This window comes from Gadus macrocephalus, chromosome 19 (assembly GCF_031168955.1).
Source record: "Gadus macrocephalus chromosome 19, ASM3116895v1".
NCBI classification, from domain to species: domain Eukaryota; kingdom Metazoa; phylum Chordata; class Actinopteri; order Gadiformes; family Gadidae; genus Gadus; species Gadus macrocephalus.
Window position 1 is genome coordinate 5,337,941 of NC_082400.1, and position 25,633 is coordinate 5,363,573.

Consider the following 25,633-nt stretch of genomic DNA (forward strand, 5'->3'; position numbering starts at 1 on the left):
TCTCGTGAGGTAAATGTCACCCCAGCTCTTCCGTCAACAACACAACACTCGTTTGTAACCTTTACGTAATTCAATTAGCTTTAATTTACTAACAAGTTGCACCGAGTTCAAGGCCGCGATGGAGGCGTTGGACGTGGGACGTCGTCTTGTGTCCTCCTCCCTCCCTAATCAGGCCGAAGCCACGGCTCATTGGGGGCCCCTCGCCCATATTCATGGGATCCGCCAACAAAAGCACTTACGGTCAAGTCCCCTTCACCTCCTCATCTCTTCCTCCCCGTCCCCTCCGCTTCCCATCCCCTCTCCGCCTCCTCCTCCGCGATGGGGCACCGTTTCGGAGGTGATGGACGCCGCCGGGCGGGGCCGGCCGTTCCTTCTCCGGAGGGAGGCCCCGTGTCCTTGCTGAGGCTCCCAGGCACCGGTTTATGATAATCCTAATAAATTATGATGCAGTGCGCGGACATTAAAAAACTGTGATTGGCACTAAATCAAACAGACCATGCCTCTCAGGTCAAAGAGAAAGAGAGAGAGAGAGAGAGAGAGAGAGAGTGAGTGAGAGTGAGGCAGATGAACTGAGATAGAGAGGGGGAGTGAGAGAGGGAGAGAGAGAGAGAGGAGACAGATAATGGAGACAGAGAGAGAGAGAGAGAGAGAGAGAGAGAGAGAGAGAGAGAGAGGAGGGGCTGGAGAGAGAAAAACGCAAAGGAAGAAAAGAGAAAGACGGAAAGAGAGAAGACATGGATGGGGAGAGGGCAGAGATAGATGGGCAGAGGGAGGGATAAAAGATGTCCACCACAAGCCTGTACACCCCCGCGCTACCACCGACAACTCTTCCTGTCCTCAAATTCTCCTCCACTGCCTCCACCAGCCCTCCATCTTCCTGCCACCTTCCTCCCTCCCCTCCCCTGCATCCCTCACTCTCTGCTCCTCACTGCGGCTGTCGCTCGAGACTAGCTGGTAATTTTCCATTCTTCCCTTCGCTCTGACTCTCTTTCCCCCCCCCCCCTCTCTCTCGTCTTTTATTTCCCCGTCTTCCCGTCTTTTGGATCACATCCTCCGCCTCGTGGAATGCGGATGAGTTTGACACGATTCTCTCGCTTTTCCCCTGCGAACTGTCGCGGGGAATGAGAGGAATGATGAGTCTAAAATAAGTGCTGATGAAGTCAGACCGACTGTTTGACTGATTTGAAGTGCATGACGAGTACCATGCGCACCACACACACACACACACACACACACACCACACACACACACACACACACACACACACACACACACACACACACACACACACACACACACACACACACACACACACACACACACACACACACACACACACACACACACACACACACACGCACGCACACGCACATATACACACACTAAAAATGTAAAGAAGAGCACAAACTTTCACTTTTAGTTGCAACAGCTACACCCATCAACTATTTTTGTTTTGCACCTTTCACCAAGAAAAATGCAGCTCCAAAAATGCCGGCGATGAATCTGTTTTTTCCCAGCAGATTAACAGCCTGTTTCTCTATGATCGAATGTGCCCGTGCCTCCGACATACTTACCCTACGCCCCACTGACTGTCCCGATCGTCTAATCTAACTCACGGCCCAATGGATAACCAGATTAACACCTGCCGATTAATAACACTTGAGGGTGCACCCCTCTGTCCTGATTAATCCCAGATGAATCCACTTTAATCATCCAAGGTTAACATCCAAGGGGGGGAAATTATCGATGTTGGAGTTCAGGTGCGAACACTGCTGCACTGTGTCCTGCGACTGGTTTCATGATATGGGAATGGTCTCATTATATTCCTTAACACAAATATACAGGGAGATTGATGAATATAACGCTGGTTGGAAAAACAGCTATGCTATGATACGTATTATGCTATATTTACCAGACATTGAATGGTGCATATTTTTTAAGATATACATAGTTAAGGAGCAGATAAGGGTAAGGGCAGCTTGCTCAAGGATGCCTGGAGTTAGACTGCTCAGGTCAGGATGGAACCCGGAACCTTTTGGTTGGGAGTGAAACACACTTACACTAGCTGATACCGTCTCATATATAAGGAATACATGAATATATAAAAAATGGGAGTAATAACATTTGTACGAATATTGTAGCTGCCGACTGTGAATTTATGAGATTATTATGGTAGGTATTATTTTAAAATGTTGCAGCAAAATGTGGGTGAGTTCGTTTAAATTTTTTCGTTTTAATCTTAAGGTTGGTGTAGTTAGCGTTAAATCTAAAACTCATCGGCTGCCACCTTGATGGATGGATGAAATCTAACAGCAAATGGGTTTCAGACTCAGGAGCTCCAACTAATTGAAGGGCAGTTTGTGTCCTTTTAATTTGCTACGGTGATGGGAGACGCAGATAGAATACAGACCCCTTCCTTTGTCCGAGGCAAGACGTTTTCTACATTCTTTAATCTTGAATCTTAAATGTAGACATTATGTTTTGTTGATCTTGGAGCGAGTCACCCAGCTCTCTCAAATGAGCAAATACATTTAAACACAGATTTCTTTTGAATAGTGATAGAATTCACACTATTGTATAGATGATGTGAATTGTAAATTGCATATTCTGCAAGTCATCCTGGACAGATTGATCTATTGCAACCAAAGTGTTTATATGTGACAGTCATCCCTGGACAGATGCGTAATCTGTACTAATTATGATTGTGATCGTTCCGAACAAACCACGACATTTCCATTTGCGGTCGTCGTGGTTGGGGATTTTTAAATGTCAAGTTACACGTGCCGGGGATCTATAGCTGCAAGGAAAACGCTGCGTGGCGGTTTCACTTTCGCCTATCATTCATTTTACGATCATCGTTATCTGTGATCCTATTCACATCTCGAGGCGCAGTCAATGCGAGAAATAAAGGTCCAGGTCCCTAAGTGTCCCCAAGCGCCTCCGCCACACAATCCATCCCAACGTAGCCACTGTCGGCTTAGTCAATACCGGCCTTTATTACCTTGCTAATCCAATCGATGCAAGGGGACCGTTGTATTTCACAGTGAAAGATGCCTTCAGATCTGTGACATTTATGGCGGGGGGACTGCTTAGTGTCGTGTCATCATAAGGGCCCGGGAGCAGCCCGGGAAAAGAAAACCTTTCGGAAAAGGACATGTTCACCCGCACCCCCTTTTGTTTTTTTCCAATTCTGTTTTCTAATCAAGAGCTCCTTGTGACTCACACAGACACACACACACAAACACAATCTTGTCGGAAATACATAAGCCGGGGAAAGCGATCGGTTTGAGGCCCGCTAACAAGTGTTTAAACGTCTCCGGTGCGTCGGGCGTGAGGAAGCCCCGTTCTGCGTGTGAGAGAGGCAGAGCGGCGGAATACTAAGAACCTGCAGGAAACACAAGTCATCAATCACCCACTCTGTACGTTCCACTGCAGCGGGAGACAGCCAGTCAGCCAGCCAGTCACTCAGCCAGTCAGTCAGTCAGTCACCCGGCTAGCGAGACAACCAGTCGGTCACCAAGCCAGCCAGCCAGCCAGTGAGCCAGGCAGAGAGTCAGTCAGTCAGCCAGTCATTCACCAAGCAACCAGCAATCCAGTCAGGTAAAGGACAGTCAACCGGCCAGCCAGATAGCCACCCAGTCAGCCGGTCAGTCAGTCAGTCAGTCAGAAAGACAGACAGTCACCCAGCAAGCAAGACAGCCAGTCAATCACCAAGACAACCAGCCATCCACTCAGGAAGAGAGACAGTCACCCAGCCAGCTAGCCAGTCAGGCAGAAAGCCTGTCAGCCAATCAAAACGGCAGACAGGCAGGCAGGAGAAGCACATAGGCGCCGGGGTCGATGCGGCTATGCAATAACGGCGGCAAGGCTAACGGCAGGAAGCAGGCAGGCAATGAACTCAAATGAATGTGTGCAGAGGAGAGAAGCTCGGCACAGACAGAACATGTAGGAAGAGTGCGCGTCCAGGCATGAAGGGAGCCCACATAACGAAGTAACGTGTAGTTATCGCGCGGACAGTGGACACACACGTTCACTGACATGTTTTAAAGTAAACAGACCTTGAATCACCCCAGACATGTCCGGAATTCCAATGTACACGATGTGTTCATGCCTGTGGTCGAGGTTGCACTTGAACATATACAGATTCATTCTTCTTCAACATCAGATTCAGGCTGCGTATGTTTCCTTGCTGTTGAGTTTTTTCTGTTGTTTCGTTATTTGGCAGAGGCTGTGATCCGAAGCGACGTATAGAGGTCCGATACATGTCATTAAGGAGTAGGCAGCGGTGAGGGCTTCTTGTTCAGGGAGGCCTATATGTTAGGCTTCGGATATTGGAGATCCATAGCAGAACCTTTTGGCTGAGAGCGGAACACCGTGGACACTATTCTATTCTAGGCCCCGTAATGACGGTCGCGATGGATCCAGAGATGCTAATAAAATAATTTGTACTCTAGTCAGAGGCACAGGCCGGGAAACCAAACTGTTCTATTCAATTAGGCAAATTCTTCTTTTCATTCTTAAATCTTAATTGGATATTATGATAATTGCAACAAAATATTAACAGTAGCTAAAATCACTGAACCTTTTAAGGATGATTGTGTGTCAAAAGTATCCCATATTTTCAGATTCTGAATCATCTGGGTAATTAATGAGAAGAAAGCAAAGCCACTGTTTTTATGCACAAATATTATGCGCATGCCTTTGAATCTTTCTCCGCTTTTTCCTCGAATTCATTATCCAGTTAAATGCATCTTTTTATTCACATTTGATTTAAAAAAATAGCGGAGTTGCTGTGTTTCTGGTTAGCCCTCTAAATATACAATCAATGTTGCATGCATAACCAAGGTTATGCACAGAATATCAACGGAAACACTACTCTACTCTCCTCCAGGCAACTACTCTGCTACAACAAAATGTATTTTCTTCATTAATATTTCACGACTATTACTTACTACACAACTGGTCTGGTTTCGAAGATCATTTTTCACCTGAGACTAGACTCTAATAAGTTTGAGTTCACTGTGAGTTCAGGCCCAGAGGATTTAACATTAAGAACCAGGGCCAAGTGGGACTAAGCCTTGGTAGAAATGACAGAAATTAAGTGAGTTTCCAACATGTGCGCTTTACTTCTCAGTTACTGGACCATACAAGCATGTCTCACAGAAATCCGACCAGAATGAACATATCATATCTTCATGTGCCTGAGACGGGACTTTCAAAAATGCCTTTAAGAATGAGTTAATATACTGCAGTACCAGAGTATATGCAACCAAACAATGAAAGTATTAACCAAGTTATTCTATTGAAGTCGATTTCAATTAGTTAATTCAGTTATTATGCTTGTGAATAGAGTGTGGTAGCATAGCATAATCTTTCAGTCAGACTGACCGCAAACTTATAACACAATAGTTTAACCATTAACAGAAATAGCAGCTAAAATATGATCAATTCAATTAAAAGGAATAACAGGGCATGTTTGGTCTGATTAGACATTCATAAAACATACTTCCCCTGTAATAGTAACTGGGTTTTGGGATAATTACACATTTTACACACACGCACGCACGCACACACACACACACACACACACACACACACACACACACACACACACACACACACACACACACATACAAACAGACATCCCACACACACACACACACACACACACACACACACACACACACACACACACACACACACACACACACTAAATAATGGCTTGCCCCATCATGCACTAATCTTATTTTTCACTAATTTAAGTGCAAGTAAATGACCGTTTCTGTTAAGGAGGCCGGTGCATTTCTGTTCCCTTCTAAAGCCAGAGAAGATAAGAAGGGAACTCTCTTTGTTTTTTCTATTATTGCAATCAAATAGAGGGAACAAAACTAGTGCATAACATAGAACTGGCCTTAACATGTGGCCCATATATCCAGGTTGTGCACATTAATGCTACGATTCCATGTTTAGCAATGTAGCAGAATGAGAAACATGTCATTTAGGAATGGGTTATGGCAATTTGCTCAAGGAGGGCTATAGCCTATTGTAGAAATTGGGTATCAACCCCAGATCATTCTGTGTGTGTTTTGTAAATCGAAAGTGATCAAACAGGGAATTGGTCTCAAAAAAACCAACCAGGGAATTCAATATTTAGCACAGAGAAAATCTACCAACTTCATTTCATTGTGGTATCACTACTGCAGCTCTCCATATTCCTTACTCAAAGGCAAACCGCTATTCCCAAGAGGAGCATTGACCTCTCCTCCCCCCCCCGGTAACACACACCCCTCCCCTGATACCATGGCAACCAATCAAAACAAGATCAACTGTACTCATCGTACAGTACATTCATGTCAATAACGGTATCGTACTTTTAACTCGCCGTAGACGACGAGGCTGGTTCTCCTCCCGGTGACCTTAACACTCGCTCCAAAAACACAGCCATCCGTTGGTGACTTATCCTCCACCACCACTATGGAGCTTCTGATCACAGATCAAAAACACCCTACGCCTGCTCCGACACCGCCGGCGCCGCTGATCCCGCGGACAGACAGCCGTTGTCGTGCCGCCGTCGGCGCGGCAACGTTTTCTGCCAATCTTAGCTGTCAGCGGCGACGCCTGCCTCTTCTTCGCCAGGCCCTCTTCGAACCGACGCCGTACTGTCTGCGTTGTCAGCCCTGCTCCGTCCCGGGTTGCCCGTGCCTCCCCCCCCCCCCCCCCCCCACCCCACCCCCCTTTAGCTCGCCAGCGGACTTGTCTCTCCCTGCCTGCTTCACTTTAGCAAACAACCTTTTCCTTCAACCTTTTCCCTGCCTGTCTGTCTCGGTGGACTTCTAGTACCCTGAGAGACAGCCAGACGGCTATCGCTGCCGCCGCCTGTCCGTAGCCATAACGTCCAGTGTGACGTGTCGGAGCACGACGATCCCGACGTCAGCATCCAGATATCTACATGTGTGATGCTGCAGGACTAAACCGTGCACTACGGTATCGTGCTCATGAAATTAGTTTGCTTTTGGATTTAGCTTTTTTAAGTATGTCACTGTGTGGCAGAGTGTTGTGTGTATGTCGATATTCCTTGACAAAGTAGATTTTTCCTTTCATTCTTCTGTGGTGTGGAAGCCTTTGATGGGTAGGCCTACAACCTGAACCCGCCCTGGTTCCTCGTAGCCTCACTCTGCCGTACGGTTCTTACCGCCCCCCCGCGCGCTGTTAGAACATTTTCATCGCTCCACATATCTGCTCGATGGCCTCATGGTGAATTGATTTCCCTTTGTTTGCTTTTGATGGACCAAATGGGGCTGTTTTCAGGGGGCTTCCCATATGGGCCGTGTAGCCCGCCCAACTAGAAACATTGGAAACAAGAGTATTGTAATGCTATCGTTCCCAGCGATGATAAAGTCAGAGAGCGAGACGAACCCAGAGAAATAAGCTCAAATCATCATCGGGCGGTTGGAGAGGCAGACACCGGATCAGTTTCAGTCTTTATGAGACCACAATGCATATTTGCTTATTGCACTAAATAAACTCATATTGTGTACAGAGATTTATTTTTGCATATTCTTCTTTCAAAATGTAATCCCTCTGTATTTATTCATACCTCAATTATGCTGCAATTGCAACCCGATTTTCCAACCTGGAAAGACAAGAGTGCATCTTATCGCATGACTCACCCCTTCTATAATTGTAGAAGTGATACGACATGACACCTGATACAGCGACTCCAGAACGCTCTTTGGCCGACACACAATACATGAATAAACATGTGAAGTTCACTGTGGCACGTCTATTGTGCTATTGTGCTATTTAGTTTTGGCTGCAAACACAATGAATTTAACGCCATGGCGACGGAACAAAAATGGGAAAACGTGTGTGTGCCCTGCATCACATTCTATCGTGGATTTACACACACACTCACACACACACACACACACACATGCTCTCTCTCACACACACACACACACACACACACACACACACACACACACACACACACACACACACACACACACACACACACACACACAGACTCGCACACAAACACACACACACAAACCAACACAATCACACACAAACACACACACACACACACACACACACACACACACACACACACACACACACACACACACACACGATAATCATGATAATTTAATCAGCCCACCATGTGTTAAGCATTCGTCCATCTGTCCCAAGCAAGGTGGGTTCCATATTGGATTTGGAAAAAACCACCAAACATACAATGGATTTAATGGAACATAAAGTGGCTAAAGCCTCTGGCATTGTTGGAACACAAAGAAAGAAAGATAAAAAGTAAAAAAAAACGAACAAACATCCAAAGCATCTGTGAAAGGCTAGCGTGGATCGTCAAACAACATGTTTGGAAGGAATAAAGAGAGTGGTGGCAGGCACCATGACTGCCAACTAACAAATGGAGAAGAGGACAGAGAGAGAGAGAGAGAGAGAGAGAGAGAGAGAGAGAGAGAGAGAGAGAGAGAGAGAGAGAGAGAGAGAGAGAGAGAGAGAGAGAGAGAGAGAGAGAGAGAGAGAGAGAGAGAGAGAGAGAGAGAGAGAGAGAGAGTGTGTGTGAGTTTATTGGATGTAAATTCTAAGAGGTCTTGAGATGAGTAACACTGATCCAAGAAGAGGGACAGGAGAAAAAGAGGACAGAAGAAGGAAGGATGAAGTGTGTGCACTCTGAACGCTTCTACTTCCTGTCCTCTGTCATGCGTGCGTCATTAGAAAAGCGCACTCGAAAAACTTGAGGAGATTGGAAAGGGGGTGGGGGGAGAAGACCGGGGAGTAGAAGCGTCTTGCTTCCTTCCTTCCCAGGTAATGTGACTGTATGGGTGATCTAACACCGTCATTAGCCATGGATCAAAAGGCGAGTATAAAGACCAACAGCATGGAACTTCTTTGTGTAAGGGCCAGGATTAGCAGGATGAGAGACATATTCTCTCCCTCTCTCTCTCTCTTTCCCTCTCTCTCTCTCTCTCTCTCTCTCTCTCTCTCTCTCTCTCTCTCTCTCTCTCGCTCTCTCTCTCTTTCTCTCTCGCACTCCAACATCCTCTGCATGTTTTAACCCTCGCATCTCCCCTGGCACGCTTAATTGTCCGTTGAAGACGCAAGCGCTGAAATGTTTCACGGAGTGCCGTTGTGCCCTTGGGCAAGCCTCCTGGTGATTGTGTGTGTGTGTGTGTGTGTGTGTGTGTGTGTGTGTGTGTGTGTGTGTGTGTGCTGTTTCTTCTTCGAACAATTAACAATCTAACACCCTGATCTGAACTGGAGAGAGAGGGAACGCTGAGAGAGAGAGAGAGAGAGAGAGAGAGAGAGAGAGAGAGAGAGAGAGAGAGAGAGAGAGAGAGAGAGAGAGAGAGAGAGAGAGAGAGAGAGAGAGAGAGAGAGAGAGAGAGAGAGAGAGAGAGAGAGAAAGTCATGTCGATACCATCGCCCATTAGGGACTTTGATCACATAGTACTCACAAGTTGACATGGTGCATGGCATTATTTCTGTGAGATTGCCTCAAGAACATCTGCCTGATGTTCACTATGACTGCCTATGACTCAGCGATGAATACGGACCCTGCGTGGAACAGTACAACAGATCTTTCCAAGTTAAATGGAGGATTATAAATAACAGTTGAGAACAATGCTTCTCATCTTTGGGATTTTATTTTAATAGCATTCTGGTGCAATGTTTGCCGCAGTGGTTGTAGTCCAATTTAAAAGCCAGATTTAAAAAAGAGCAGTGCCTGGCAGTTTTCTTTTTCTTGTATTGTACTGGTATAGCTTGATCATTCGTAGTGAAACTGAACGCAACAGTGGAAATGTCTGCCTTCCCTTTTCTACATCAAACTATAAATGATGAGACGGAGTTTGAGTGAAAGTGAAAGCAGTCAAAATGATCCTAAGACGCAGTGATGACAGAATGAAAACGAGAGAACAAAGATGAATCTGAGATGGTGGAATTGCTCCACAGAACAAGGTGAAGTGACGGCTGTCTCAAAATAATTATCCTTTCATATCGGGGGAACAGGATGAATGATGAGAAAAATGAACAAAAAGAACAAGAAATGAAGAAAGAATTAATAAAGGAAGAAAGAACGGCGAAGCCCTCACCTCACAACAGATTATAGACGTACCACAGAGCTTCTGCTCAGCATCCATGCTGAAAAGGTTTGGAAATAAAATATATCGGGATGGAGCTTAGACCTGAAAACGGTTGCCATATGCACCGGCGATTATCTGAAACACTCGGCCAGGAAAAATGTCCCCAAGTCCCAAATGGTGTTGTGTGGATTGTCCAGAGATTTGGCGAGAGAAATTGCCGCCAGAGCACACAGTGTGCTCAGGAACGATGGGCCTAATTGAGCAGACGTAGGCTACAACACCCAGAAAAGGGTTGAGCAAGCTATGCATTAACAGGGAGGGGAAAAAAAGATTTCCCTGGAAGCATCAGCGCCTCACACGCCACACGGCTGAGAAGGGGTCTGTGTTGGCTAGTTCATAGAGAGGTATATATTTTAAAGTGGACAAACTCTCAATCTCTCTGAGAGAGCGTGAATGGGAACATCTGGTACTCGGAGACGGAGACGGGGCCAAGGGAATGAGGGGAAATAAGAGACATCTCTATTAGTTTGGAGACAGCCACTGACATCAGCCACAGCATTCACAAAAGACTGCACTCTGCTCACTGTGCTTAACTCTGAGATATCGATCACGTCGCTTCGTTGAGTAGAACAAGACAAAGGTTAAGACGTAGTATTTACCAATATTGATTTTGCTAGATAGTTTGCTTTTTAATATGTATGTTAGTTAGATAGCTAGATAGGGAGGTATTTAGACTGTTCATTATTTGGTTGGATATATATTTTCATAGCTACTTAATTAGTAAGGCACTTAGATAGTTAGTTAGATAGCTTGTTAGCTGGGTAATAGTAAAAAGAAATGGATCACTAGTTCGCATAACAATTGAGATGTTATTTATCCTTGTATTTGAAACAATATGTTGTGTGCTACATGACATTGTTTGGCAATCACCGGTGGCTTTCAGTTTCGAGGTTAGATGACAATTGGCGGGCACACAGCGAGCACTGAGGGGATGATTGTGGTGTGGAAAAGGTCAGGGGGAATACAGAGAGAAGGAATGGGAAGCTTGGAACGAAAGGGCAAGTGGCAGCCATGCGGGCGGAAATTAGTCTAAGGAATGAGTCTAAGAAAGTCACTCTCCACGCTCGGTCAAGAAGACAATGAACCAAATTTATTGTAAAAAGAACAGAAGATCAAACAATATGAAGGGGCAGTGTGATATTGGTGTCTACCTCGTGGCGGTTTGGATCAAGAGGAAAAAGAAGTGATGAAAGAGAAAGTGAGTAGGCATTCACAGGCCTCTACAAGGGAGGTCATGACACATAAATAATTTCTGTGGATAGGGGACAGATCTGAGATACCTTCTCTGGGGCTACAGGCCTTAACTCAATCTGCAGGGTTTTATTCAGGGTGTCAGATGAGGACAGATAGGCAGTTCTGGCGGGAACAGGTCTGAGAAGGTCAATGCCAGATGAGAGGACAGATATTACTGTGAGGCAGAACATATTGGTATTGGAACAGTGCTCCCAGGTTGAGCGTGGTATAGAAGCCCTAGAAGATCAGAAGTCTAGGAGGGGTAAAGGGGTCTGAATCCTCGTCCAAAGTTTTTAGGTTCCATCCCCAATGGTTTGCAGTCTATCTGTGGGCATCCCTGAGCTTGTGACTGACCCCTACCTGCTCATAATGAGAAAAAAGAGATAAGAACTGATGTGTTTTTTTTCTCCATTACACGATGAAGTCAAAACCTTGTTCTTTTTTTTTTATTGCTACATCTGAAGCAGGTCTGATGTCTGCTTTGAACTCAGCAGTTTCATCACATGGAATGATTCTGGAACCTTTCATGCATGTTCTCTGATCTGATCCATGCCTGATCTCTGGACACACAGAGTGCTTTGTAAACCGACAGGCAGGAGCGGCCTTGATGAATGGATGAGTTTGATTAACATATGAATGAATGAATGCAGCGCCCATCATGGATAAGACATGTTAACACTCATCCAAGATGTCTCACATACCTATATAGGCCTGTATGTCACGTTGGTGAATGGTCAATCCGCAAGACTGTATCGTGCCAAACAGGGTTTGGTGGAGCTAAAATCAAAATGATCATTGGCTGAAAATATAGAGAGAAATATATTGTGGTATATTTAGAGTAATCCTAATTTGTTGTTCAATGTTGGCTTGATACTACATTTTCATATCATAGTTGGCTTGGACAAAGCTCACTATGTCGCTGCTGTGAAGATCTAATGGGAATTGACATGATTTCAACTGGTTGAAGAAGCTACTGTGTAATGGTTTCACCTTGTGGACATTATCATCATGGGTCCAACAGCCACTCTCACCAATCAGTAGGGAACAGTGTTTAAAAATAAAAACCGCTGCATCGGAAAATCTCGGTGCACTTAAAGCAGAAACGAGATGAAGTGGTCTCAAGCGTCCCGTCAGAGTTGACCTGCGCCGCGACCCACTTTGGGTTCGCCACCCACCCGTTGAGAACCCTCAGAGCTGTGTTGGATTGCAGACGAGTGGTGCAGGGTCTCAGCCCGACAAGAAGGTCCATGTAAGCATAGCATGAGGATACCAGACCTCCAGGGACCAGTCCTGTGGTGTGAATTTGAAATGGAGGAGAGAAGGGGGAAAAAAATAAAGTGATGCATTCGGGTAGGCCATGTTGAAGGTTAGTCCTATTTTCAATGAGATATTGAATTCCTCACACATTCTTTTTTCTGTAAAAGTTACTTGCGATGAGACCAGGTGTTTTTATGTTATTTTCTTTGGCTTCGGTTCGCCGACGCAGCTCAGATGAGAGGGATTGCTTTCTGTGACCCATTAATATTCTGCCATCTATTAGAAATCAACCGTTTGAAGCGACCCAGAGAGACAAAGACAAATACCCTGGTCCTATTTCCCTGTCACTTCAATAAAGGTCTGGATTATTTTACACCTGGTATAAACATTAGCATTACAAAACCCCTGAGAATCTATGATCCTGTGTTTATACATCCAGAGCTGTACTTATGGTGGGCTGCCCAGCGGGCGTTTAAGGTAGCACAGCTGGAGTGTGTGCACTGACCAATGTCTACCAGCATGAGGGAACTGAGGCAGCCAATAGGAGCTCAAGGCTCAATTGAGACCCCGGCTTCTCCTTCTTGTATCGAGCCACTGGGGTTAAGCGCCGGGTAGGCGTAGTAGAAGGTGAGAGGGATTTGGTAGTGGGGGGGCGGTGTCGACAGAGGAATGACGGGCGCTGTAGGTATCTCATCCCGTGCAGATCCCCCATACTGTTGGAGCAGGTGATACAAACGGGTGATGGGTCTTTACAAAGAGCTACGTTATGCAAGGGACACATCGGTTATCTACATGCTAAAGAGTTACTTAAGTTTGGTTCGCCGTAAACGCTTGACGGTTTACTGTAATTCACATAACTACGACAAGTTAGCAGCAGTTGCTTCATTTGCACCATTTTGCCTGGTGTGCTTAAAAGGAATCTCATAGAGGTGTTGCTGTTACCAACCAAGTGCAAGAAGAACTAAATATAGATTTGATAATACACCCAATTGATGAGTTTGGTTTTACGCACAGTGTTTTCAAACAGAAGAAGAGTTATTTACACATGGTTACGTAAGGGAGGAGCTAAGTCACGCAACGATAGAAGAAGTAGTTATATCGTTTCTCGGGAAAAAAAAAGAAAGACTTCCGTGAATCTCTTTTAAGTGTGTTACAATTAGAAAAGGGTTGAACTACCCCGGAAAATAAACATTAATATAAGCCAGTACTTTGATAGTACCATCGAAAGTTGTGGTACACAGGTCACGGATAACGTCCAGGCAACCGCAACCACGGATCGGGTTAAATGGGCTGAAGCGTCGAGACCGGCGGCCTGCCGAGCAGCCAACGGCTGGCAACGGAGGAGACGGCGCTCGCAGCGTTGGAGACGAATCAGTGGAGGAGACAGCGTCCGTGTGTTGGAGACAAATTGCCGGTAACGCCCGGGGGCAGAGCACACCAGATTGTAACATAATAGGAAGAACCCCAGGGCCGGCGTGTTATGCTAAATAAATTATTAATAGCACCCGATGAGCAGCTCTCTGTGTCTGACACAACCATGTGGCCACGTGTAGGGGGGGGGACTGCATTGCAGCTGGACTTGTCACCGCCCGATGCATTAAAGTGATGAACGGGATGTGGTGCTTTTTTGGGGGGGGGGGGGGGGGGGGTGGGTCGTCGCTGGTTCAAATGAGATGGACGGTTTCAGTTTTCTCAACAGCTGGATGTTGTGAATGGAAAGGCGAGGATGCTTGTGACAGGCACGTTTCTTGTTATATGGAGCAGCGTAGCAGTGCTGTCTCTAGGGCCGCTGTTCTCTACGCAGCCTTCGTATTATATATTAATTCATCACCAAGCATGTACTAATGTATGGAACCGCTTCGAAAAGGGCTTGTTTTTCACAGAATGGAAAAGAAAAAGAAAGCAGTGCACTGTTATCATTAGTTCGACCAGGGCAGAGGACGACTCCGTATGTTAACTATAATCGAATTTGGTTTCAGGGCCAAACACGGACACACAATACATAGGGACCCCACTTCAGTTGTAGGCCTACAGCTGTAGCGGTTATATGTAATGCGATATCCGTCTGACATAAGGTATCTGTAATGTAAACTATCATTGATTACAACAGAAATAGACATCGAAAAACATATTGTAAAGAAATAGAACATTCATTCGTCGACCCTCAATTGCATACAGATTTTATGCTCCTTCAATTCAACCGATTACCCATTATCTCACCAAAGGGGGTATATGAACCAGAAATTGTCGGGGCAGAGGTCCGAGCAAATCTTATGATCGGCCCACCATTTTGAGTCATCACTATTGCCCCCGCCTGCAAACTCAGCAGTCGCCAGGCAGAATACACCCAAACACAACACAGCTCCTGCAGTACTCCGGTTGGGCGGTTTTCACTCTAACAACATTGGTGGCTAACAGAGGTTAACACGAACAAGGAAAACAAACATAGTCAAAGAGTGCAATATTTGGTGCCTTAAGTCTCACATTAAAGTGCACAGCTAAAGATATGTGAGAAATGCGGTCCGACACAAAATTGGATGGCCAATACCTTAAATACAAACAAAGGGTTGTAAGGCAGTTGTGGGTGTATGCGTTAAATATATTCTTCCTTATTGCCTCAAGGACAAGGTAACCATTTTTGGAGGTGGAGGTGAATTTTGTTAATTCAGTTTAGGTGATGTTCACCACAAAGTTAACACGTGTGTGTGTGTGTGTGTGTGTGTGTGTGTGTGTGTGTGTGTGTGTGTGTGTGTGTGTGTGTGTGTGTGTGTGTGTGTGTGTGTGTGTGTGTGTGTGTGTGTGTGTGTGTGTGTGTGTGTGTGTGCGCACAGCAGGTCGATCGTGAGCACAATAGAGTTCAACACACTGACAGAGGGCGGCATCACTTTAAGTGATCGGAGGAATAGGGTGATCTCCTTAGGGAGAGTAGTCTGGTCGGATTAAAATGACCTCTCTCTAGCCCTGGATCTCTCTCCCTGGGAGATTGGGCACTACAGCCATGGGACTGGAGGTACATGAGGAGCGGGATGTGAAACATGGAAATAAATGGAGACATACTGTCTTTCAAGAAGGAGTTTGTCATTTGAAGAAATGCTCATCTAAAGCTGAAACGTAAGGAATGTTGGGAATCTGTGCGCAAGCCTTCTTCTCACAGTATACTATTTTATAAGGTAATTATAGGCGGGGGCAAATAGTCACTCTTCTCCCTGGATTTTTTTAACATCAATAAATATATAATTGATGTCCTTCTTACGCATTGGTCTTATTACGTTATCAATAATAAAGTTAACGTTTTTAGGGGGGGCTTGTAACAGAAATCGCAATAACACAATAGCCTGAAGGCCTAGGATATAGTGAATGTCCCAGAACACTGCAGAGGAACAAGTAGGGCTTTGTGACCTAAAGCAGAAGCAGGAAAATGGCATTCATACTTGCCGCCGGGAAAGGCTTTTTGAAGTAATTCACTTCCTCCTTTGTCCAAATCTTTTCAAAGGACCCAGACTCCTTTGTGTGTGTGTGTGTGTGTGTGTGTGTGTGTGTGTGTGTGTGTGTGTGTGTGTGTGTGTGTGTGTGTGTGTGTGTGTGTGTGTGTGTGTGTGTATGGGTGTGTGTGTGTGTGAGCGTGTGGGGGTATTTGTGAAGTGTGTGTGTGTGTGTGTAAGAACGTCATGTAAAAGCATTCTGTGTTCATGCTTTCCTATTTTCTTTCCATGTGTGAGTGTGTGACTGATCAATTGACCTATTTTATGAAATTGAAGATCAATTGAACGACGAACAAGTTGTTGTAAGAAAACACAAAAAATACCATTCAACTGCCTCGTAGAATTGATTGAAATCTGCTGAGCATCTCCCACTAACTGTCTAGTCATCAGCTGGGCTCGAACCCCTCTCTGTTCTACTATTCTGTCTATTAGTATTCACACCCAGCGCAGAGAATAAATCAGCCTTTCATTCAACGATTCTCACGGTACAATATGTCTCATCAGGACCTGAATAGAGGTACAGAGCATAAACACAAAGCACAATGCTGGTGTGATTTGCCAGGAACGATGGTGAGAGAAAAGCAGTATGCAATTAAGGGAAATCCAGTCTCGTCACATAAACAGTAGCACGATTTACGCAAGTGAGCTGGCGTAGCACAGGGAATGTAATCTTATTTATTTGCATTCCTAAACTCAATGCAACAATGTAATTCCCTATGAATTTGAGTCACATCGCACAGGAAAGAGACTTAAATAACACTGAATAAAGTATCTCTTCAAGTTAATCCACAGATACACCAATGTGTAAAATAGTCACCAATCCACCGATATAAATATATTCCATCTCCTAATCTATAATGTAGCAAAATCATAACCAGATCAAGCCACAAATCATCAATCTAAACGCCTTAAACCGATCACCTGTCCACCTCTCTGTGGACACACAGAGGCTAGTGTACAGCAGGAGGCGGTTTGCGGTGCACCTGGTAAAGGCGTTGCAGTGGGGGGGGGGTCATACCTCGCATTCTCTGGAGCCCGAGATGGTGTAGGTGCAGGGTCCCGTCCCGTTCACCAGCACATCCATGGCCTCCGAATTGGTGGGCTTGTAGTCCACATAGTACTCCTGCAGCGGGGAGCTCAGCGTGCGCTCCGTCTCCCTCGCCTTCTTGCGGCGCTTGCGGGTCGAGGCCGAGTGCTCCTGCAGCTGCTTGACGCTGCTGGGGTAGCGCTTCCAGGACACGTAGATCACCAGCAGGATCATGGCCACGGACAGGAAGAGCGCCACGCTGCCCGCCACGATCTTGTGGAAGGACACCGGCTCGGCGTCCTGCTCTGGCAGCGGCGGAGGTGGTGGCGCTCCTCCTCCTCCTCCACCTCCTCCTCCTCCAGGAGGAGGGGAAACAGCGGAAGGTGTGGCAAATCCCACCGGGCTCTCGCGACCCCTGTCCCGGGAGCTAGTCGGCGCGGCGGGAACGTAAGGGAGCCGCTCGGTCCGGAAGTTGAAGCCGGAGGGGGTCGGCGGGAGGCTAGACGCCGGTGGCGCCGTCACCAGGCTCGAGCGACATACTCCGAAGGCCTCGATGGCGTCCATCACTTTCTCGCCCTGGGCCTGTTTCGGCGAGGCGCAGATCATGGTGGTCTCTTTGGCCCCCCTGAACTTCCGCAGCCAGCCCACCAGGGGGCAGATGGCGGCGCCGCAGTCCCACACGTTCCCGGCGAGACTGACGGTGCTCAGGGAGATCCAGGCGTCCACCGCCTCCTGGGACACGTTGGTCAGCTTGTTGGAGTCCAGGTTGAGGGTCTGCAGGTTGGGCAGGCACTGGTACACCACGGCGTCCACCTCCGTCAGGTCGTTCCCGGACAGGTCCAGCTTCTGCACCGAGGCCCAGGTCCAGGTCAGCCCCTGGTTCATGGAGCGGATGCGGTTCCACTGGAGGTAGAGCGCTCGGAGGTTGTAGAGCCGAGGGAAGTGGGAGAAGTTGATCTTGGAGAATTGATTGTGCTCCAGGTGCAACTCGGTGAGCTTGACCAGGCCTGAGAAGGCGTTGCGGGTGATGCTGCGCAGGCGGTTGTAGCCCAGGTCCAGGAACTCCAGGTTCCTACAGTCCTGGAACAGACGCATTGGGATGCTCTTCAGCGAGTTGGATCGCACGTGGAGGCTCAGCAGTTTGCGCAGGCCTTGGAACTGGCCCGGCTGCAGAGCCTGCAGCTTGTTGTAGGACAGGTCCAAGTTGCGCAGGTTGGGTACGGGGTGGAACGTGGTGTTGTGGAGCATGGTGATCTTGTTGGAGCTCAGGATCAACTCCTTTAGTCTCCGGACCCCTTGAAAGGCCACTGCGTCCACGGTAGCGATGTAATTATGGTCCAAGTAGAGCCAGATGAGCTGGTTGAGTCCCACGAACTGGCCCGCCCTGAGGCTGGCCAGGCTGTTGTAGCGCAGCGAGAGGCCCTGGCAGCCCCCCGACAGGTTCTTGGGGACGTCGCGGAAGGCGCTAGACTCGCAGTACACAATCTTCCCATCGCAGCGGCAGCTCTTGGGGCACGGCCGCTCGCTGTTGGAGGGGGTCGCCGTCAGCCACACCTGCATTAGCAGCTGCATCACTAGCCAGCGACGCCGCATGGCTGGGCCTGCAGGGGGAGACGGAGAGCACAGAGGGACAAGCAACAGATGATTAGTTAACAGGAAGTAATGCTGGTCCAAGAGCACTCGGTTCATGTATTTGAAGAAGGTCATGGGTAACTTGTGGTCTCTTGAAACTTGCAAGATAATGAGCAAATTAACTACATTTCGCCATTCAGCAGACCCCGTTATTGGCTTACATGTTGGGGCAGGGTTCAAAATGTACTTTTCAAATTGTGCTTTTTTAACTTGGTGGGAATACTAGATTCCCGCTGAAAGCAAATGTTTTGATGTACAGCCCCTATATTTTTTTACCTGTCCAATGGTTGAATTAATCCACTATTGACTGGCGGCAAGCGTTCATTTTGGGACCACAACATAATTGCTGCAGAGCCAAGTTAAGTTCATTGGTCAAATCACTGGAGTGCAGAGTAGCAGCATGAACACCTTTTCATCAGAAAGCATTTTTCTCTTCATGGTCAAGTGATTTCATAATAGTAGGCGTAATAGTTACTCATGCTAATAGAACGTTTCAACAAAGTGCCTTCTAAACTCAACACAAGAGCTTAAAACACCAGTGCACCATGAGATGACTAACATCAGCGCGTCACCATTTATCCCCATGTTTCATCATAGTCCTTGCAGAGCGGTGTCCAAGTGTTAGAGGTAATGTTGGCAAAACCAGCACTACAATGTGTGACTTTACAGAAAGACTTCACTCTCAATGTAGATATAAATATATCAGCTGAACACGAGATAATGTACTGCTTTCATTTTTATGAAAGCAATATAGGAATATCTATTCCATCACGCTCCCTGTTAAAAACAGTATATCTACAATCTATCACGTTTTTACATAAAACTGGCATACTGAACTTTTTCAACATCTCTCTTTCCCTATGAACTATCAGGCCCATAATTTGTTATCTGTGTCACATCTGGAATCCGTCTATTATCTATAGCAGCAAATAACTTTTCCAACAAATCGGTCATAGAGCACTCATTCCCAATTAACTAAAGCTTCATCACAGTGTATTTTCCTAAAATGATAAATTAAATATTCAAACATGTTGACTTCAACATGGTGGATAATCTGAGTTATACACCTGTGAAGGAAATCACTCATGATGAGACAATAAGATTAGCAAAGTCCTGTTTTCATACCATTAGGCCTAGCCATTTGAAAAGATACAATCAATTTTTCTAAATATAATTAACATGTTGTCAGGCTCTGTTGCCTTGGCTCAGTGACTTTTATGAGGAATTAAAAGGAATTAATCACATTTGTTCAATCTTTTAGAATTTTCTTCTCTTATGGTTTTAACAGATGGATGGATAATAATCAGAAAACAATTTATATTTCAAATAAAAATGTCACCTTAACTGTTTCCATTCCAAGATAAATGACTAATCAGGAGGGCGTGTCATCAAAATTAGCCATGGAGCCTGATTATGTATCTCATCAATGGATAATTACCAATGGTATGGATAGAGATCTTCTGCCTGTCTATTAAAACATTTAACTATATTCAGTATACAGTTGCTTTGTGTTTTAGTAGATCTAAAATAGAAAATGAATATGTTTATCCATGCATTCTTAATTTGTAAAGCAAAGTTAAAAGGTAATTTCAATTTAGAATATATATATATATATATATATATATATATATATATATATATATATATATATATATATATGCATACACAAAGATATGTTGTTTCAGTGACAAAGAATATCTCAAAAAACAGCTTTGCAAAAACAAATCAATTCAAGCATTAATGTATTTCGGCTTGAGCGAGAAAAAAAAAAGAATCACTCTGTGCTGTCAGTGGCGTTTCCACTGTCTCCTGACAGAGAAAGTTTCCCATCCACCTGTTCACTCTTCCCCCTCAACTGCCTCTTCTTCATCATTTCCATAAGTCACCGGGTTCAGCACCAGCCTCAGCTGAACCCACTCAGGCCACTGATCCCGACGCATTACACCACAGGCTAAAAAAAACCACATCATTCAGCCCCCAGATTGCGCTGCGCTGTGTGTGAGATTCCGGAGGCGTATCTGTTTCGCATCAGAGCAGACGGTCGGTGAGTCATCCGTCGCTTTCCGTCGGGGTTCAAAGGGAGGAGTCCCAGTGAAGCCAGAGTCCCGGTCCGCCCGGTGGAAACACTGCGCTGCGTCCGAAATACCAAACTGGTGGCGCCGGACGCTGCCTTCGCCACCTGGCCGGGCAACGTGGGCAATGAAGAGCCGCCGGCCTGTGCGTGCTGCTAAATAGGTCTGTGTGTGTCCATCTCGATGTGCGTATGTGTGTGTCCCTATGTGTGTGTTTGTTTCCCTCCCTATATGCATGTTGGTGTCCCTATGTGTGTGCTTGTGCCCCTCACCGCCCCTTCCCCTGTGTGTGTGTGTGTGTGTGTGTGTGTGTGTGTGTGGTGTGTGTGTGTGATAATCCACAGCAGACCTATACTATTCCTAAAGGTGAGCGGGGGGACGAAGGGGTGATGAGTGGGCCACCATTACCCTCTTTGCCATCGCTCCTGGTACAGAGTTGAGACAGAGCTGTTTCCATTACCCCCCGAACACGCACACGCACACACACACACACACACACACACACACACACACACACACACACACACACACACACACACACACACACACACACACACACACACACGCACACACACACGCACATACGCACACCCTCTAATGATGTGCCATTAGGACACATTGATTTCCTCTTCGGTGGCTGGAATGGGGGGCTTAAAATCCTCCTCTCCTCTCCTCCTCTCCTTCTCTCCTCCTCTCCTCTGCTCCACCACTTCTCTCTTCCTCTCCTCCTCTTCCTCCTCCTCTCCTCTCCTCCTCTCCTCTCCTCCTCCTCCTCCTCTCCTCATTCTCCTCTCCTCCTCTCCTCCTCCTCCTCTCCTCCTCCCCTCCTCTCGCCCCCCTCTCCTCCTCTCAGGCCGTCCGTTAGACAATATCCTTTAAGCAAGGGCCTGATTAGTCCTGTCACCTTAGGGAGAGGTGGGGGGGGGGGGGGGGGGGGATTCAGCAGGGGGACCAGGTCCGTACCTGGCGTGATTAGCTGGTGGAGACGTGAGGCGATCAGTCGTGTTAAAGTCTAACGGTCAGATCCATCCCCAGCCTGGGGTTCCTGTCAGATCATCTAACGCAGGATTGTCTAAGGGTGAGGGCGTTTGACTTCAAACCCGGATGTGGGCCATCTCCCTGTTGGACTTCCACAGCAAGTTGGCCTGGCCCAATTCTGGATGAGCGTCTGCGTGACGTACCGACTGAGTAGTAGTAGCTAGTACTTATTATTACTTATTTTTATTTTTACTCGATCTGTTGCTGCTATCTGACAGTTGAGAAACAAAGCCTGACACTGATCCACGTTCAGATTCTACTCCTATCTTTAAAGGGCACCTCCTTCACCACCAGTTGTGACGTTGATGAGCCATAGCACGGCAGAATCAACCCTCTAGTGACAGATAGTTGGTACAGTCCTCTGGGAAGGCTGCTCGGGATGATTTGTCCTTCCTCCATCCCAGTGGACACTCCCACTCTCGCATTTGTGATGTCACTCTCGGGTTGATGGTAACTGCTAATGAACACACCTGGCGTTTAAACAGCAGCCCTTAAATGTACAAAAGCGATGACAATGAAGGGCGAGAGCAGAATGTATAAGCGTTCACGGGTGCCTGCTGCTCGTTTGTGAAGAGGGGAAATGTGTTTTCGGGGGTGCAGAGGGGGGGTTTGTCAGAAGGGTTCCTCGACGTGTAACGGTTGAGCAGAATCCCTCAGCATCTGTTTCCAAATGCAGTGATTTCGCCGTTTGCCAAGCATCTGCCGTGCGCCATATGTGAGCACGCCTGTGTGCACGTGTGTGCGTTTGTCGATATCCACGACGTCCTTAGACTACTAAGTGTCCTTGTGCAGGACGCCACTGCGTACCCCCGGTTTGGCCAGCTGTACCACTCACTGTGTTCCCCCGTCGTGCTCCTTAAAGGGGAGCTATTATGCTTTTTCGACTTTCATGACCTATGAACGTTGTTATAATGATTGATAGTCATGTTTAACCATACTTAAGTGTCAAATAATGACGTACATGCATTTCGACGTGTTCCCTGCTGACAGTCTGGGGTGGCTGTGCAGAGCGCTAAACACTCGGAACAACGCTTGCGATTCACTTGTTCACATTTCCGGGAATTCATCTGCTAGATGCACTCCTGCCGCGCCCCCATATGCCTGGTCAAATCTGCCCGTGCGCGCGCTTCAAGGAAGGTAACCAATCACAATGGAGTTGGGTTGGCAGGAGGGGGGCGAGGGGGCGGAGAAGGACGAAACCGAGCGTTGACAGAGAATGCTGAAAGCGCCCGGATGAGAGGAAGAGTTTCCCGGAAATCGCCATCGTTTTTTGTGTATGCTTAAACATGACTATCAATCATTATAACAACGTTTATAGGTCATAAAAGTCGAAAAGCATAATACGTCCCCTTTAAGAAATATGTAGGTGTCCTTGTGGATTCCTGTAAATGTGTGTGTGTGTATGCGTGTGTGTATGTGTTTGTCTGTGGTTGTGTTTGAATGTCCATGTGTGTGTGTGTATGCGTGTGTGTATGTGTTTGTCTGTGGTTGTGTTTCTATGTATGTTTGTGTGTGCGTGTGTGTGTGCGTGTGTGTGTGTGTGTGTGTGTGTGTGTGTCTGCATGTTTATCCCATTTTATTTTTGTGTATTTGTCTGTGTGTATGTGTGTGTGTGTGTGTGTGTGTGTGTGTTAATCCTATTTTATTTGTGTGTGTGTTCATGTGCAGCAATGGTATGTATATAAGTATGTTTGTGTGTGAGTCTATGCATTTATATCTTCTATGCATATCCATATCTAGTTGTAAGTACTTGTATGTATGGAGGTTTTGGCAGAATGTGTGTGTGTCTATCTGTTTTCAGCTGTGAGAGCATACACGTGTAGCCTTGCCTACCTAGGCTCGTGTGTGTGTGCGCACAATGCTCTGTGTGTGTGTGTGTGAGGATCGCTCTCGCTGTCTCTCCCGGTCTCTCCTGGTCCCATGGCGTCAGTTCAGATCATTTGTGCAGCGTATTGATCACCCCGACCAACACATCCATCACCCCCCCCCCCCTCCCCCTCCCTCCCCCGCCGTCCCCCACATACACAGACCAAACGCTGATCAAAACATTCCACGCGTCGTATCGAGTTCACCATCCTTCTCGGACTCAGGTTTCCGACTCCGAGTGCTGGGGTTATTCCCCCCCCCCCCCCCGCCCCGAGTGGCTAATATTATTGCAGTGTGACGTGGGGAAAACAACAGTGCAGAAAATTAACAATTTGGCACATTATGCTAATGTTTTACGCGCCGCGCGTGAAGTGTGGCAATTGAAAAAGAACAAAACTGCCTCTGTGCAACGGAGTGGTGGCAGTAAAACAGGGTTCTGTTTGTTCTGTTTTCCGGTCCGTCTGTGTGTGAGTGTGTGTGTATATTAGTGTTTTACTGCGTGCGTGATTGTGTTGGTCGGTTGTGTTTTGTGTGTGTGTGTGTGTCTACTACTCTACCACCCCTGGTCTCTTCCCAACCACACCGTCGGGTTTTATTCCAGGCGTGTAACAGGCACGTTTTATCGGAAGCGACTGTTCTCTAACTTGTTTGGGCCTGACCCCCTCCCCCCTGCCCCTTCCATGTCCCCGCCCCCTACTGAGTGCCCCCCCCCCCCCTTTCCCTATTGCTGACATGTCATGGTTTAATAGCATCTCTCTAAACGCTAATGTCTCTTGTAAGCTGTACACTTCACCCTCCCCCCTCACCGACACACACACAGGAGCTCACTCACTCACCACACCCGACACGCACACGCACCGCACACACGCCACGCACACACACACACCACACACACACACACACACACCCACACACCACACACACACACGCACACACACACACGCACAACACGCACACACACACACACACGCACGCACACACGCACCACACGCACACACGCACACACACCACACACACGCACACACGCACACACGCACACACACACGCACACACGCACACACACACACACACACGCACACACACACACACACACACACACACACACACAGACACACACACACACACAGACACACAGACACACACACACAACACACACAGACACAGACACAGACACACACACACACACACACCACACAGCTTGCGTCTAATCGTACCCACCCAGTAGAGTTCCCTTCCTCCGCTCAGAGAGGTGTCAGTCGATGCTGTGCCCTCCTCTCTGTACCCCCTCCTCCCAGCTCCAAGTCCGTCTCCACCTCCAGCACTCTCGGTGTCTCTCTCTCTCTCTCTCTCTCTCACTCTCTCTTCTCTCTCTCTCTCTCTCTCTCTCTCTCTCTCTCTCTCTCTCTCTCTCTCTCTCTCTGTCTCACCGTTCCCGCCCTTTTGTCACAATTTCTTATGCAAGTCAGACTTCCCTTGAACTCTATGCTGTTTTCATAGATTCAGTCATTTTCTTCCCCTGTACATTGTTAGTACTATTCAGTAATTTCACAGACACATTTGCCCAGAGGAAATTATTTTGTTACATGTCCTTAAAGTGCAGGTAGTGGTGAAGGAGGACTCTCTAGATGCTTTACAGGTAGACTGCAGCCATTGGAGTTGGAGGGGATAGTCTGGCACACAGGACTATGTTCTCCCTACCAAACCCTTCAAGACATTGGTTATTCATCTGCCCTTTGCCTCCTTTCATAAAGGATCAAGGAATGTGTGCTCTTGTCTTTGGCCACTGTGTTCCTCGAAATGTAACCTTGATATATCCAAACTAGTCTGAGTGTGTATCTCCGTTCCGTCACGACCTCACTG

General features: G+C 46.9%; 1 protein-coding gene across 1 annotated transcript in view; it reads right to left on the reverse strand.

Annotated features, from left to right (window-relative positions):
- The window catches only part of LOC132447562 (leucine-rich repeat transmembrane neuronal protein 4), a 74,297-nt gene that overhangs the window by 46,924 nt on the left and 1,740 nt on the right, over nt 1-25,633 (reverse strand). The window contains exon 2 of the mRNA XM_060038398.1: nt 17,157-18,766. Within this exon, the coding sequence (XP_059894381.1) occupies nt 17,157-18,766 (1,610 nt within the window). The remainder of the gene's footprint in view (nt 1-17,156; nt 18,767-25,633) is intronic.